Source organism: Rhinoderma darwinii, chromosome 1 (assembly GCF_050947455.1).
Source record: "Rhinoderma darwinii isolate aRhiDar2 chromosome 1, aRhiDar2.hap1, whole genome shotgun sequence".
NCBI classification, from domain to species: domain Eukaryota; kingdom Metazoa; phylum Chordata; class Amphibia; order Anura; family Rhinodermatidae; genus Rhinoderma; species Rhinoderma darwinii.
The window spans coordinates 38495579-38512438 of NC_134687.1; the positions used below are offsets into that span (position 1 = coordinate 38495579).

General features: G+C 39.5%; 1 protein-coding gene across 2 annotated transcripts in view; it reads right to left on the minus strand.

Annotated features, from left to right (window-relative positions):
• Positions 1–16537, minus strand: part of SORCS2 (sortilin related VPS10 domain containing receptor 2) — an 862853-nt gene extending 846316 nt beyond the window's left edge. For both annotated transcript variants that reach the window (XM_075857659.1, XM_075857651.1), the window contains exon 1: positions 16163–16537. In XM_075857659.1, the coding sequence (XP_075713774.1) occupies positions 16163–16465 (303 nt within the window). In that variant the 5' untranslated portion in view covers positions 16466–16537. The remainder of the gene's footprint in view (positions 1–16162) is intronic.
• Positions 16538–16860: the final 323 nt, after the last annotated feature.

The following is a 16860-nucleotide window of genomic DNA, read 5'->3' on the forward strand; positions in this document are numbered from 1 at the left end:
TATCGCTGCACTTGTCCGATAGATGGTTAAATGCTACAATCGTGTTGTTTTATTAGTCACAGCTGAGAAAAGTTTAGCACAGGTCCCATATCTGTTAGGACTGATGGAACATCCATTACCAGGGTTTGGCATAACTTCCATGGCCATATTACAGCTCTGTTTTTTACGGAGCCATATTAGAGATACCATATAAGTGCATGGGGCCTGTACTGTACCTCCGTATGCTTCCAATTTCACCCGTACAAATCTGACAGAAAAAAAATGATGAAAAGTATTATGGAGCTATTTTCCCCTAGAAGCATTGCAGTGGTGGGAAAAAAAATAAGCAGGGGCGTACACAAAATTGGGAGGGTCCTTAGCAAAATTACAAAGCCCCTCCCTTTCTTAGATCTGTAGCAAACTTTGTATCCTATGTCATCCATTTATTAGTCTACGAAAAATGACACATTTCCCTCACTACCACCCAAGAATGCCGATCCGTGCAGATACTCGTGGTGTATTATACGTGTATATTATAATAGGAAGAGAAATATTCAGACAGCTGTTAATAAGCACATAAAGGAAGTCAACCGTGTAAATGTGTGCAGGGATAAAGAAACAAGGTTGCCCTCATAATGTAGTCGCTGAGTGAACACGTAAGTACAGCAGCAGGTCAATCCTTTTTTTTGCTACTGACAAAGATGTACGAGACACGAACGACACTATGAACAATTCTAATGATGATTGCACCGCCTTGAGTGAGCGGACAAAGGATCACTATGAGGAGCATTACACGACTGCTGTCTCATTAATCAAGGCCAACACCGGATCACTGACCTTCAAGGTCCTGGACTCCAACAACTAAGAGATGGATACATTATATCACATCAAAAGAGGAACACATGATAATAATAATATAAAACACTACATTAGAATAGTAACATTTCAGTGTGATTATTCCTTAAAGGTGTTAAGCGGGGGTGGACATATGATATATACAACCTATGCAGCTGCACAAGGGTCCAGTAGGTAGGAGGGTCGACTGCCACTGTGAACGTAGCTTCCTACTGTCAATTAGATTGCATGTAAGGGACTAAACTAAGGACAACGACTCCAAATTATTGGGGGATTGTTAGACATAAGTGGTGCTGCATGATGAGCTGTTGGAGACCAGGTGGCCCATATACTGTACTTGCATGCGGGCCCTCTGCTGTCTGTGTGAAAAACTAACTTTTCAAACAACTTATGCTAATCTAATGGTATACCTAATATAGATCAACTTAGTAATTTATTTACTGTTAAAATGTTGTTGTTTTATCCATGCAAATTCTGTGCGAAGTTACTGCCACTAGGGGTTTTCAATCCTGTAATCTTTTGTCCACCCCCTGTTGTCAGGCGAAATTTATCCATAGTTACAGACAGACTGCAGAAAGTGTGGGTGTGTCTATTCAGTGCCTGCCAATAGAAGTCTATGTAGAGACAAGGGGGGAGCAGAGTGTGAAAGACAGAGACAGATGTGCTCCAGCTTTCTGGTAGGTGTTGTATGTCACCCCAGTGCTGGATTCTCAGCTACACTGTTTATTACTGCTGTATTATCTCCTCCTTGCTGCTGCAGCTTTCATATATATGGCAAAGAGAGGAGAGCAGGATTTTCCTCTTCTTTGTTTGCAGTGTATCGGAGACATGATAGCCATTAGGCTCTGTCCACTAGCTCAGAGAAAACTAAGAATTAGCAATAAAGCCTGCAGAGGGGAAAACTGCTAAAAAAAAATGCAGTATACAAATCAAATAATGGGCAGAAATAGTGTTAGCACACACATATGACAGCTTTTTATCAAAAGTCATCTGAAAAGTTAATTACACTTTAAATATTCTATTCAAAAATGAATAAAGGGGGAATCCCCTGTTCAACTTTTAGTCAGAGAAAAGAGCAGCTACATAGAGCATCTTTTACTCTGGAGGACCGGACATGTCAGTACCTTACATGGACAGCCCATTAATTATAATGAGAACTGTGTAATACTTTGTTTTTCCTGTGGTGGTGCTGTAGGGATATTGAACACTTGCTGCCAGATTTCCCCCACAGTCAACGTCAGACTTGGGTTTCTTATAATATAAGCCCCAACGTCAGACCGGGGTAATTTTATGGGCCCCCACATCTGTGCGAAACATGTGCACATCCACTTTTAATTGCATCGTAAACGTTGTTGTTATGATTGTACGCACAAGAAAATATCATCAATAAGGTCTAATAGGTTATATGTTAATCAACTCATAAAAAGCAGCCCTTAGTGGCAAATGATTGGCTCCAATGTCAACTCCAAACAGGGTTGTTTTCTGCTGGCTCTTTGGGTCCCATTTTTTGTGTCAGAGCCTGAGCCCATCGGAGGATCTTCTGGTATTCTGGTGGGCCGGTCCAACCCTGCATCCTAGTTGTTGAAGACTTTTACAGTACTTAAATATTAAAGCTGAGTTTCAGTTCCCTCAGTAGGGGAGACCTATACAAGCCTGTGTTGCAAGGAGAGGCAGTATATTGTAGAGCAGATAGAACTTCATAACACTACGTTAATGCATGTAACTACATGTACTTAAATAGTAGTCACCCAAACAAGAAGTCTAACGGTTGCTGGGCAACATGAAATGCCACAGGCTGTTTGAATTAATAACTTGATAAGGATTGCATGTAAAGATATGCGCCCCAACCAGACAGACATCCGAGTGGTTTATTTTTTAAATAAAATTTACCCTGCTACTCCCCATAAGATTTTTTTATGTGCCTGTAATGTTTACATGATATGATGGTAATTATTTTTGGTTTTGACTGGTTTGTCCATATACAGAAAGTGATGATATCTATAAGAAGACCTCTCCACTGTGATCATAGTGTCAATCCGTACATGTAACCACAGCCTTACATGTAATGTAGACGGATAGAGGTCCACACGATTCCACATAATGTGGAAATAATTGCTTGATACACTTACACAAAGAGACTAAATACAGCAGTGAACCATCTTAGGGTCATGGAGCAGCGCTCCCTGCTGACACCAGTTCCTTATCTTAATAATTGCTCTTTGACTCACATACAATCAAAAGACGGATTCCCTTTTCTAGATATATTCAATCTTAAACCTAAATAAAAGTGCATAACCAGTGCATTCTGTATATATCTTATGCATTCAGTCCCCCACAGCGATTCAAGGGGTTTTGCATTTTTATACACGACCGTTCAAAAGTTTATGGTCACTTAGAAATTTCCATATTTTTGAAAGAAAAGCACAGTTTTTTTCAATGAAGATAACATTAAATTAATCAGAAATACACTCTATACATTGTTCATGTGCTAAATGACTATTCTAGCTGCAAACGTCTGGTTTTTAATGCAATATCTACATAGGTGTATAGAGGCCCATTTCCAGCAACCATCACTCCAGTGTTCTAATGGTACATTGTGTTTGCTAACTGTGTTAGAAGGCTAATGGATGATTAGAAAACACTTGAAAACCCTTGTGCAATTATGTTAGCACTGCTGTAAACAGTTTTGCTGTTTAGAGGAGCTATAAAACTGACCTTCCTTTGAGCTAGTTGAGAATCTGGAGCATTACATTTGTGGGTTCGATTAAACTCTCAAAATGGCTAGAAAAATAGAGCTTTCATGTGAAACTCGACAGTCTATTCTTGTTCTTAGAAATAAAGGCTATTCCATGCGAGAAATTGCCAAGAAACTGAAGATTTCCTACAACGGTGTGTACTACTCCCTTCAAAGGACAGCACACACAGGCTCTAACCAGAGTAGAAAGAGAAGTGGGAGGGCCCGCTGCACAACTGAGCAACAAGACAAGTACATTAGAGTCTCTAGTTTGAGAAATAGACGCCTCACAGGTCCTCAACTGGCAGCTTCATTAAATAGTACCCGCAAAACGCCAGTGTCAATGTCTACAGTGAAGAGGCGACTCCGGGATGCAAAGAAAAAGCCATATCTGAGACTGGCTAATACAAGGAAAAGTTTAATATGGGCAAAAGCACACAGACATTGGACAGAGCAAGATTGGAAAAAAGTGTTATGGACAGACAAATCGAAGTTTGAGGTGTTTGGATCACACAGAAGAACATTTGTGAGACGCAGAACAACTGAAAAGATGCTGGAAGAGTGCCTGACGCCATCTGTCAAGCATGGTGGAGGTAATGTGATGGTCTGGGGTTGCTTTGGTGCTGGTAAAGTGGGAGATTTGTACAAGGTAAAGGGGATTTTGAATAAGGAAGGCTATCACTCCATTTTGCAACGCCATGCCATACCTTGTGGACAGCGCTTGATTGGAGCCAATTTCATCCTACAACAGGACAATGACCCAAAGCACACCTCCAAATTATGCAAGAACTATTTAGGGAAGAAGCAGGCAGCTGGTATTCTATCTGTAATGGAGTGGCCAGCGCAGTCACCAGATCTCAACCCCATAGAGCTGTTGTGGGAGCAGCTTGACCGTATGGTACGCAAGAAGTGCCCATCAAGCCAATCCAACTTGTGGGAGGGGCTTCTGGAAGCATGGGGTGAAATTTCTCCCGATTACCTTAGCAAATTAACAGCTAGAATGCCAAAGGTCTGCAATGCTGTAATTGCTGCAAATGGAGCATTCTTTAACAAAAGCAAAGTTTGAAGGAGAAAATTATTATTTCAAATAAAAATCATTATTTCTAACCTTGTCAATGTCTTGACTATATTTTCTAGTCATTTTGCAACTCATTTGATAAATATAAGTGTGAGTTTTCATGGAAAACACAAAATTGTCTGGGTAACCCCAAACTTTTGAACGGTAGTGTATAAATTTGTATAATGCTCTTGGAAGGTACTGATCATCCTTGCAGATATCCAGCTGGTAGGGAATCTGAGGGGCAATGCTCCCTGGGAAAAGTATAGGTGGCACTAGAGAAACCAGTTTTTCCTTGTGTAGAAGAGCTAATTTGCAAACTATTTTCCAAGCATTGCCCTTAGAATTCCCTACCCTGGATCTCCAGAAGAAGAATCAACCTACCAAAAGCTCCTTCAAAGGCATCTCACTCAGCCAACTGTCAACTACCTACCCTACTCTGTACTGATGAGGAGCATTGACTCCAAAACAGTTCTGTCTACAGATGGGTTTCTTTTGTTTGGCTTTTAACCGGAGTAATTTTTCAAGACTTTATAATTGGTGGTACATTGACTTACAGGGCGGTCACCTATAAGTGGCACTAGAGAGACAGATTTCTTTATTCTGGAAGAGAACTATTTTGTATCATTGTATAATGAAAAGTTCTGCAAGATGCATATATATAATATAAGATAGATAGATAGATAGATAGATATGGGATAGATAGATAGATAGATAGATAGATAGATAGATAGATAGATAGATAGATAGATAGATAGATAGATAGATAGATAGATAGATAGATAGATAGATAGATAGATAGATAGATAGATCGATCGATCGATAGATATGAGAGCCATACGATCTCATGAGCACAGTTTATATTGTGGAAATATAGTACAGTATATTGGTATAAACCTCAAGGGCACATCCTATTATACAGTGGCTAAATCTTATTAAAGGGGTTGTTCAGGAGAATAATTAAAATGAGTAGCATACAATACACACATACATAATGCAAGGCAATTACATTTTTCTTTTACATAGTCAGAAGCTGACGATTAAGGCACCGCTTATCTCTTCCCGCAATAGTAGTCTTTGACCCAGCTGCATATCATGATTCTGAAGAACCTCATAATACACCTCAGATGCTACAGAACCTCATAATACACACCTCAGATGCTACAGAACCTCATAATACACACTTCAGATGCTACAGAACCTCATAATACACACCTCAGGTGCTGCAGAACCTCATAATACACACCTCAGATGCTACAGAACCTCATAATACACAACTCAGATGCTGCAGAACCTCATAATACACACCTCAGATGCTGCAGCACATCATGACACAGACCTTAGATGCTGCAGAACCTCATAATACACACATCAGATGCTGCATCACATCATAATACACACATCAGATGCTGCATCACATCATAATACACACCTCAGATGCTGCAGCACATCATAATACACACCTCAGATGCTGCAGAACCTCATAATACACACCTCAGATGCTACAGAACCTCATAATACACACCTCAGATGCTGCAGCACATCATAATACACATCTCAGATGCTACAGAACCTCATAATACACACCTCAGATGCTACAGAACCTCATAATACACACCTCAGCTGCTGCAGAGCATCATAATACACACATCAGATGCTGCAGAACCTCATAATACACACCTCAGATGCTGCATCACATCATAATACACACATCAGATGCTGCAGAACCTCATAATACACACCTCAGATGCTGCATCACATCATAATACACACCTCAGATGCTACAGAACATCATAATACACACCTCATATGCTGCAGAATCTCATAATACACACCTCAGATGCTGCAGCACATCATGATACACACCTCAGATGCTTCAGAACCTCATAATACACACCTCAGATGCTGCAGAATGTCATAATACACACCTCAGATGCTGCAGAACCTTATAATACACACCTCAGATGCTACAGAACCTCATAATACACACCTTAGATGCTGCAGAACCTCATAATACACACCTCAGATGCTACAGAACCTCATAATACACACCGCAGATGCTGCAGAACCTCATAATACACACCTCAGATGCTACAGAACCTCATAATACACACCTCAGATGATGCAGCACATCATAATACACATCTCAGATGCTACAGAACCTCATAATACACACCTCAGCTGCTGCAGAGCATCATAATACACACATCAGATGCTGCAGAACCTCATAATACACATCTCAGATGCTGCATCACATCATAATACACATATCAGATGCTACAGAACATCATAATACACACCTCATATGCTGCAGAATCTCATAATACACACCTCAGATGCTGCAGCACATCATGATACACACCTCAGATGCTTCAGAACCTCATAATACACACCTCAGATGCTGCAGAATGTCATAATACACACCTCAGATGCTGCAGAACCTTATAATACACACCTCAGATGCTACAGAACCTCATAATACACACCTTAGATGCTGCAGAACCTCATAATACACACCTCAGATGCTACAGAACCTCATAATACACACCGCAGATGCTGCAGAACCTCATAATACACACCTCAGATGCTGCAGAACCTCATAATACACACCGCAGATGCTGCAGAACCTCATAATACACACCTCAGATGCTGCAGAACCTCATAATACACACCACAGATGCTGCAGAACCTCATAATACACCTCAGATGCTGCAGAATGTCATAATACACACCTCAGATGCTGCAGAACCTTATAATACACACCTCAGATGCTGCAGAACCTCATAATACACACCTCAGATGCTGCAGAACCTCATAATACACACCTCAGATGCTGCAGAACACCATAATACACCTCAGATGCTGCAGAATGTCATAATACACACCTCAGATGCTGCAGAACTTCATAATACACACCGCAGATGCTGCAGAACCTCATAATACACACCTCAGATGCTGCAGAAGCTCATAATACACACAACAGATGCTGCAGAACCTCATAATACACACCTCAGATGCTGCAGAACCTCATAATACACACCTCAGATGCTGCAGAACCTCATAATACACACCTCAGATGCTGCAGAACCTCATAATACACATCTCAGATGCTGCAGAACCTCATAATACACATCTCAGATGCTATAGAACCTCATAATACACACCTTAGATGCTGCAGAACCTCATAATACACACCGCAGATGCTGCAGAACCTCATAATACACACCTCAGATGCTGCAGAAGCTCATAATACACACCACAGATGCTGCAGAACCTCATAATACACACCTCAGATGCTGCAGAACCTCATAATACAGACCACAGATGCTGCAGAACCTCATAATACACACCTCAGATACTAAAAAACCTCATAATACACACCTCATATGCTGCAGAACCTCATAATACACCTCATATGCTACAGAACCTCATAATACACACCGCAGATGCTGCAGAACCTCATAATACACACCTCAGATGCTGCAGAAGCTCATAATACACACCACAGATGCTGCAGAACCTCATAATACACACCTCATATGCTGCAGAACCTCATAATACACACCTCATATGCTACAGAACCTCATAATACACACCGCAGATGCTGCAGAACCTCATAATACACACCTCAGATGCTACAGAACCTCATAATACACACCTCAGATGATGCAGAACCTCATAATACACACCTCAGATGCTGCAGAACCTCATAATACACCTCAGATGCTGCAGAATGTCATAATACACACCTCAGATGCTGCAGAACTTCATAATACACACCGCAGATGCTGCAGAACCTCATAATACACACCTAAGATGCTGCAGAAGCTCATAATACACACCACAGATGCTGCAGAACCTCATAATACACACCTCAGATGCTGCAGAACCTCATAATACACACCACAGATGCTGCAGAACCTCATAATACACACCTCAGATGCTACAAAACCTCATAATACACACCTCATATGCTGCAGAACCTCATAATACACACCGCAGATGCTGCAGAACCTCATAATACACACCTCATATGCTACAGAACCTCGTAATACACACCGCAGATGCTGCAGAACCTCATAATACACACCTCAGATGCTGCAGAAGCTCATAATACACACCACAGATGCTGCAGAACCTCATAATACACACCTCATATGCTGCAGAACCTCATAATACACACCTCATATGCTACAGAACCTCATAATACACACCGCAGATGCTGCAGAACCTCATAATACACACCTCAGATGCTACAGAACCTCATAATACACACCTCAGATGCTGCAGAGCCTCATAATACACACCTCATATGCTACAGAACCTCATAATACACACCGCAGATGCTGCAGAACCTCATAATACACACCTCAGATGCTGCAGAACCTCATAATACACACCTCAGATGCTACAGAACCTCATAATACACACCTCAGATGCTGCAGAACCTCATAATACACACCTCATATGCTGCAGAACCTCATAATACACACCTCATATGCTACAGAACCTCATAATACACACCGCAGATGCTGCAGAACCTCATAATACACACCTCAGATGCTGCAGAAGCTCATAATACACACCACAGATGCTGCAGAACCTCATAATACACACCTCAGATGCTACAGAACCTCATAATACACACCGCAGATGCTGCAGAACCTCATAATACACACCTCAGATGCTACAGAACCTCATAATACACACCTCAGATGCTGCAGAACCTCATAATACACACCTCATATGCTGCAGAACCTCATAATACACACCTCATATGCTACAGAACCTCATAATACACACCGCAGATGCTGCAGAACCTCATAATACACACCTCAGATGCTGCAGAACCTCATAATACACACCTCAGATGCTACAGAACCTCATAATACACACCGCAGATGACACAGAAGATGTTTTATTTATTTATTTATTTATTTATTTATTTTAAAGGATGAAGGACTTTCATATAAATCGTATAGCAAAGTAGAAAAAGGAGGTCCCCCACTTATTTGTCAAAAATAGGGGATTAATGTATATCAGAAGTTAACTCTGAGTCCTGTCACCTACATAATGGGTATATACAGAGAGACACACACACACATACACATATACACACATACAAAAAGCAGAGCTAAGTTTGTCATTTGGTACATTAAATTCTAGTGCAATACAAGATACACACAGAAGTAGCAGAGGATACACGTGCAGCAGGGAGTAAATAGATATATAGACAAATAACAATGTACACCCTATCCCCTTTGTCCAGGGACATGGACGTCTCCTTCGGTTACCAGACAACATCATTGTATGTTTATATTTACTGAAGCCATCACAGAGTCAAGAAACATATACATATATTTGTTTACTAGCCGGGGTATAACTACAGTGCAAATTAAAATAATCCCGGCAGGACGCTTACGCGTTTTAAACCACTAGGGTTCTTAATCATAGCTGGCTATGATTAAGAACCCTAGTGGATTGAAACGCGTAAGCGTCCTCCCGGGATTATTTTAATTTGCTGTGTTTTAAAGATGACCTAATAAAGTAACGTTTTACTACAACGAGTGCTGGATACATCGTTTTCGCACAGAATATTGTCTTTTGTATCTGCTGAGAAGATTTCTCCCGTATCTACGAGCACCACCAAAATTTATACCGTGGTTTGGAAAGAAAACGCGGTGGAAACGCGGTGAGCGAAACCTTGTAATAATTTTTTCTTTATAGTCACATATAACAACAGTGCCCTTTACATAATGGGATTATTTGATAGAATGAACATGTTTATTTTCTTGTTCCCAGCCTAAACAGGGTTAAATTTACACTACACCCCCCTCCTCCCCAATAGCAAGGATGAAGACACACCAGTCAGGAAACATTATGTAGATAGGAGCACTTTCGCTAAATCGACGTTTCAGTCCATTTGACATACTGCACTAGTCACGCTTTTGTTGGCCTACAGAGCCCGTGTAGAATAAAGTGGCCCATAATTAAGTTGACCCAAAGCTAATGATTGAAGGAGTCACGTGAGCAATTCTTCCAGGACCAAGATTACAGCTCTCTGGTCTAATTTTAGAAAATTGATTATCTTTTCCTTCTAAACTGTGACATCATGGGCAGAGATCCTACGTCTGATGAGGTTACAGCCCAAGATGTATTCTATAGGAATAGCCGTGATGTATTATACCTGTTACTATAACACTATTCAAGTCCACAGTGACCGAGAAACTAAAGTTACCAACTCATAATAGGATTGCAAATTAGTAACCGAGAAAGACGCTCTCTAATAGCACTATTAATAAGGACAGGGACAGAGCATAATGAGAGTTGTACTTCAGAAATGACCAGGTTTCTACAGGTTGTTCTGACCTCATAAACAGAACTCCAAGTATTGTTCATTGCTCTAAGACCACAATATACGGCATGGCGGACTGCGGAAATTATTAACCAATACATCAAATATTATTATTATTATTCATTTACTAGCAGTATGTAGTGGACTATAGCACGAGGAACCGATTCTTAGAAGAAATATACAGTTAACTCCCAGAATCAAGAGCCAGTATATAATGTAATTTGTACAGTTTGTGGCATTATTATATTTTATTATTATTATTATTATTACTATTATTATTATTATTATATTAGTAGCCTATAGTGAACTAAAGCCTAGCAAACTCCTAATAACAAATATATATATAATGTCATTTGTTTAGTTTGTAGCATCATTATTATTATTATTTATTAATTATTATTATTATTATTTATTATTATTAATTATTATTATTATTATTAATTATTATTATTAATTATTATTATTATTATTTATTATTATTATTATTATTAATTATTATTAATTATTATTATTATTTATTATTATTATTTATTATTATTATTAATTATTATTATTATTATTAATTATTATTATTATTATTTATTGTTATTATTATTATTAATTATTATTAATTATTATTATTATTATTATTATTATTATTATTATTATTATTATATTAGCCTATAGTGGATTAAAGGGGTTTTCCAAGAACTAATATATATTTTAATTTATTGTTGGCTGCTTTATTTTCCCACACATAAACCCCCTAAATACCTTTTAGAACTTTTCAGTCATTTCAGTGCTGTAAACTTTATTTGTTGACGCGCTGCACTTTGTTGACATGCCGCCTCCGTTGCTTCTATGACAGCTTCCGGTCCGCTCCAGTAATTCAATTCAAAAAGTGAAACTCCTATATTCTATAGATTCATTACACACAGAGGGATCTATTTACAGCATGTTTATCTTTTAATGTTGATGATTATGGTAACAGTTAATGAAAACCCAAAATGTTGTGTCTCAGAAAACTAGAATATATTATAAACCCAATTTCAAAAATGATTTTTAATACCTAAATGTTGTGCTACTGAAAAGTATGTACAGTATATGCCCTCAATACTTGGTCTATATATATATAGACAAAAAAGAAAGTAGCAGCACTCACCCCAGGAAAAATATATATCTGGGTGCCCAGCAATTAGTCCCGATCCCTTGGACTAAATACAATTTTCAAAAAGAGATCTTGCAGCACTCCGGTAAGCAATAAAAAAGTGTCATTTATTCAGTCAACATCAAGAAAAATGCAACGTTTCAGTCCTGCAATAGGACCTTTGTCAATGCTCGAAAAAGGTCCTACTGCAGGACCGAAACGTTGCATTTTTCTTGACGTTAACTGAATAAATTACGGTACACTCTTTTTGAAAATTATATATATATATATATTTTTTTATTTTTTGTTTTTATATATATAAATAATGCGCTGTTATTGCTATAAGTATTATTATTCTTATTATTTATAGTATTATTGTTTTTTCTATCATTACGTCATCCGGTATACAGTAAAATTCCTTTAATGTGGCATCCACAGGACCTGATTATCATATATTCTGGATATTTGGAAAGTCACAGAAAAGTATATGAAAGTTAACTAGCAGTAAGAGCACGCGCAGACGTGGTGAGACTTGCAGCGGACTTTTTTTCTTTTGGTTTTTACAGCTTTTTAGTTTACGTAGTGCAGACATTGCAGAAAACAGCGATGTGGAAAATAGCTTGCAGTGCGGAATTTATATTCCGCAGCATGCTCAGTCTGTTGCGGAGAAGCAGCGGATTTTTCACTGCCGATTTCAGCCATTGCAATGCAAAGGCTGAAACCTACAGCAAGTCCAATGCGAAATCCACCACATCTGGATAACCCTCAAATATGCGTTGCGTAATTGCCACGAATTTGTGGCAAAATCCGCAGTGGAAAATTTCTGCCACGTCTGAACATGCCCTAACAGTAGAGAAAGCCCAAAGTAAAGTTGTAACACAAAATATACTACTATCATTTTGTTTTTCGATGTGAGGAGTCTCTCTGGTTGGTTCTCTCTGCTCAGTCTTCTGCCTCTGATCTCAGTACCAGATAGTTTGTTATTTGTATCTAAATAAAATTATTAGTATTATTATTATTTCCACGTATTATTATTATTTTTCTTGCTTATTGGAAGTCTGTAAACTCTTGCTGGGATCGCCCCTTACACTAATGCACGCTTTCCTTGTAGATATACATGTTTATAGGCTTTCCATGTAATTCTTGCACATGATGTATGGTTTATATAAATCCTTAAGTATCTCCAGTCATATTTAGGAGTAAGGGTATGTTCACACGCAGTGTTTTCATACATAATTCGGGCATTTTACGCCTCGAATTACGCCTGAAAAAACGCCCCTAATACGCCTACAATCATCTGCCCATTGCTTTCAATGGGAATTACGATGTTCTGTTCCCACGAGCCTTTATTTTACACGTCGATGTCAAAATCCGGCGCGTAAAATGACGGCTCGTCAAAAGAAGTGCAGGACACTTCTTGGGACGTTTTTGGATGCGTTTTTTATTGACTCCATTGAAAAACAGCTCCAAAAACGGCCGTAAAAAATGCAGTGAAGAACGTGAGTTGTTAAAATAACGTCTGAAAATCAGGAGCTGTTTTCTCCTGAAAACAGCGCCGTATTTCCAGACGTTTCTGGTCACTGCGTGTGAACATACCCTAACAGTCCTATAAATAATTTTCTATATATTCATTGTAAGACCCCGCCCCAACATGACCTGTAGATGTTCCAGTAGTCAATGGGTTATGCCTTAGGAGGTTTTAGCTCCAGGGTTAGGCTGGTTTCACAAACCCAATTTACGGATGTAATTCGGGCGTTTTAACCTCGAATTACATCCGAAAATACGGCTCCAAAGCGCTGGCAAACATCTGCCCATTCATTTGAATGGGTCTTACGATGTTCTGTGCCGACGGTCATTTTTTTAAAAAGACGCCCGTGTCAAAGAAGTGCCTGTCACTTCTTGGGACGTAATTGGAGCCGTTTACCATTGACTCCATAGAAAAACAGCTCCAATTACGTCCGTAATGAACGCAGCGAAAAACGCCTGCACATGCCATTACGTCTGAAATTCAGGAGCTGTTTTCTCCTGAAAACAGCTCCGTAATTTCAGGCGTATCGAACGTGTGAACATACCCTTAGACTGAGCAGTCTGTAGGTCAGGTAATGATAAGTGCCCTGCAGCTGAGGGGGTACACAGGTCCCACCCTTGCCACAGCGCAGCAAAGGAGGAGATCTGAAGCTGTCAAGAGTTAACTATTTTCTACTTTCCTGGTTTTGGAGCTTAGAAAGTTGCCCAATGGAGGGTCTCACATTGTATGATGCCACTAGCCAAATAAAATACTGAGAAACTCAGAAAACATATTTACAAAAAAATGTCACATCTAAAAAAAAAAATTAAATTTGCTAAATAAAATCTGCATTTTTCAGTAATTTAATATTGAATATTGTATTTTTCATAAATAAATAAATAAATAGTATATATATATATTAGTATATTATACATAAATAACAATCATTGTAAGAAAATCACAAACCAGACAACTTGCAATACATAAGTATTTCCATTCCACATCTCCAGTCATCAATGACTGCTGACACTTGTAGTTCTCCTGAGGTTGGAGAGCAACACGTTCATGAGCAAAACCAATGAATGGACTAGAACATTTCTCACCCCTGCCAGTGAGTGGATGAAACTCCAGCCTGCTATCTATTCCCTGGCTCAGGCGGTCTACACAGCGAGAGTTATACTGAGCCCCTCTCCCCCTTCTCAACACAAGATCAGGGGATACAAGAGAACAGGACCAGACAAGATCAATCATTCACATTCACCTATTTCTGGTCATCCATCATCTGTTGGTTTATATGCATTTATGACATGTATAAGATAAACATTTATGACATGTACAAGAAACAATGTAACATCCACAACAGTAAGTGCAATAATAAAATAAACAATATGAAGTATCAACAACTAGTACTGGAGCCTGTATATAATATTATTTATAGCAAAGCTTAAAAAACAATGGTCACCCAAGGGAATGCCCAGCAGCAGCACATCAGCATTCCCCTAACTGGAAGCTGGTGATCATACATCAAGTCTGACAAGTGTCTCCATAGATTGATGGGCAGAGGAACATACTGGTAGTAGCCAACAGCACACAGCTACAAGAACACAAACATCAATGTCATCTAAGTCTAAAGGAAGTGGTGCTTATATCAGGGCAGAAACTTGCCAGGGGGCACTAAAGTATTGCAAAGATGTCTATATATGGGCATTCCACTCATGGGCATGTAAGTGGGTATTTCACTTAAGCAGAGAAAAGAGACTTGAATGGGAATTCTACTCAGGCTGGTCACAGGACTGTAAATGGGCATTTAACTCTAATATTTCATAGACCAGTAATGGGTATTTAACTCAGCAAGTATATAAACATGTAGACAAGAGAGTGGGTATGAATAGACATGTTAAAAGCAGGTATGCCATTGGAAATACATAATAAATGGGCATTAAACTGATACAGAACAGCAATATGTGAGTGGGCATTTTGCCCTGGCATTGCACATATAAGTGGGAATTTAACTTAGCTGGTACTTAGACATATACCATGGCATTGAACTCAGGTAGTGCATACACATGTACCAGGGCATTTATCTCCAGCCAGGAATACACATGTACCAGGACGTCTATCTCTGGCAGTGCATAGACATGTACCAGGGCATTTAACTCTTGCAATACATAGACATGTAACAGGGCATTTATCTCCAGCCAGGAATACACATGTACCAGGGCATTTATCTCCAGCAAGGAATACACATGTACCAGGTCATTTAACCCTTGCAATACATAGACATATACCAGGACAGGGCATAGACATGTATCAGGGCAGTGCATAGACATGTACCAAGGCATTAACACTGGCAATACATAGACATGTAACAGGGAAGGGCATAGACATGTTCCAGGGCATTTATCGACATGGCAGTGGCACTTAAAGCTTTCATTGGCATAATCAGGGTGCAAGCAGCAAGCATTCCATGGCACCAGAGTGACAACGTGTCAAGTGACAGGTAACCTTAATTGCAATCCACAAGAAATGTTAGAAGAGGAGTCACTCACGCTGCTGTTCTCCCCGGTCCAGTGCACCATGGCTTGGTTATGAGATGCATCCCCCTTGAGCACAAACGAGGTGCTGAGCAGTGAGATGTGATCATTGCTTGTAGCCCTCCCAAAGCGTCCAGCAGAAGCAGAAGCATCCTCAGTAACCCCATCTCCATCAACTCTGCTCTCTGCCTCCTGTAGATCTCGTGTACTCCTCATGTTCACCCAGCCTGTGCCCTGGACCAGCTGCACCAGCAGGGAAAGACTGGCAAAGCACAGGATGCCCATAGGTGGAGGAAGAAGTGGCCCCCTCAGTGCCATGCTCCTCTTCTGATGTGGCTAGTGACAGGCTGGGGATGTGTATGCCAGATAGATAGATACTAGGAGAGAGAGGGTGGGATTGCAAACAAAGCAAGGTTTTCCTCCTTACATTGGATAACACTGAGCATTCACAAGTGAAGCTGTCATTGGAAAAGGAGTGCGGGCGCCATCTGCTGGCAAATGTGGGTAATGCTTCTATAGTGTAATTTACAGGACTTTAAAGTGTATATCAGGATGTATGTAGTATCATCATAAGAACAGCTCTTTAACCCTTTATGGTTTTTTGTGCCTTTATGCCCAGAGAAAAATTTCACCTTTTGAAATGCTGCATTATAAAGAGATTTTTTTGTATTGATTATTATTATTATTATTATTATTATTATTATTATTATTAT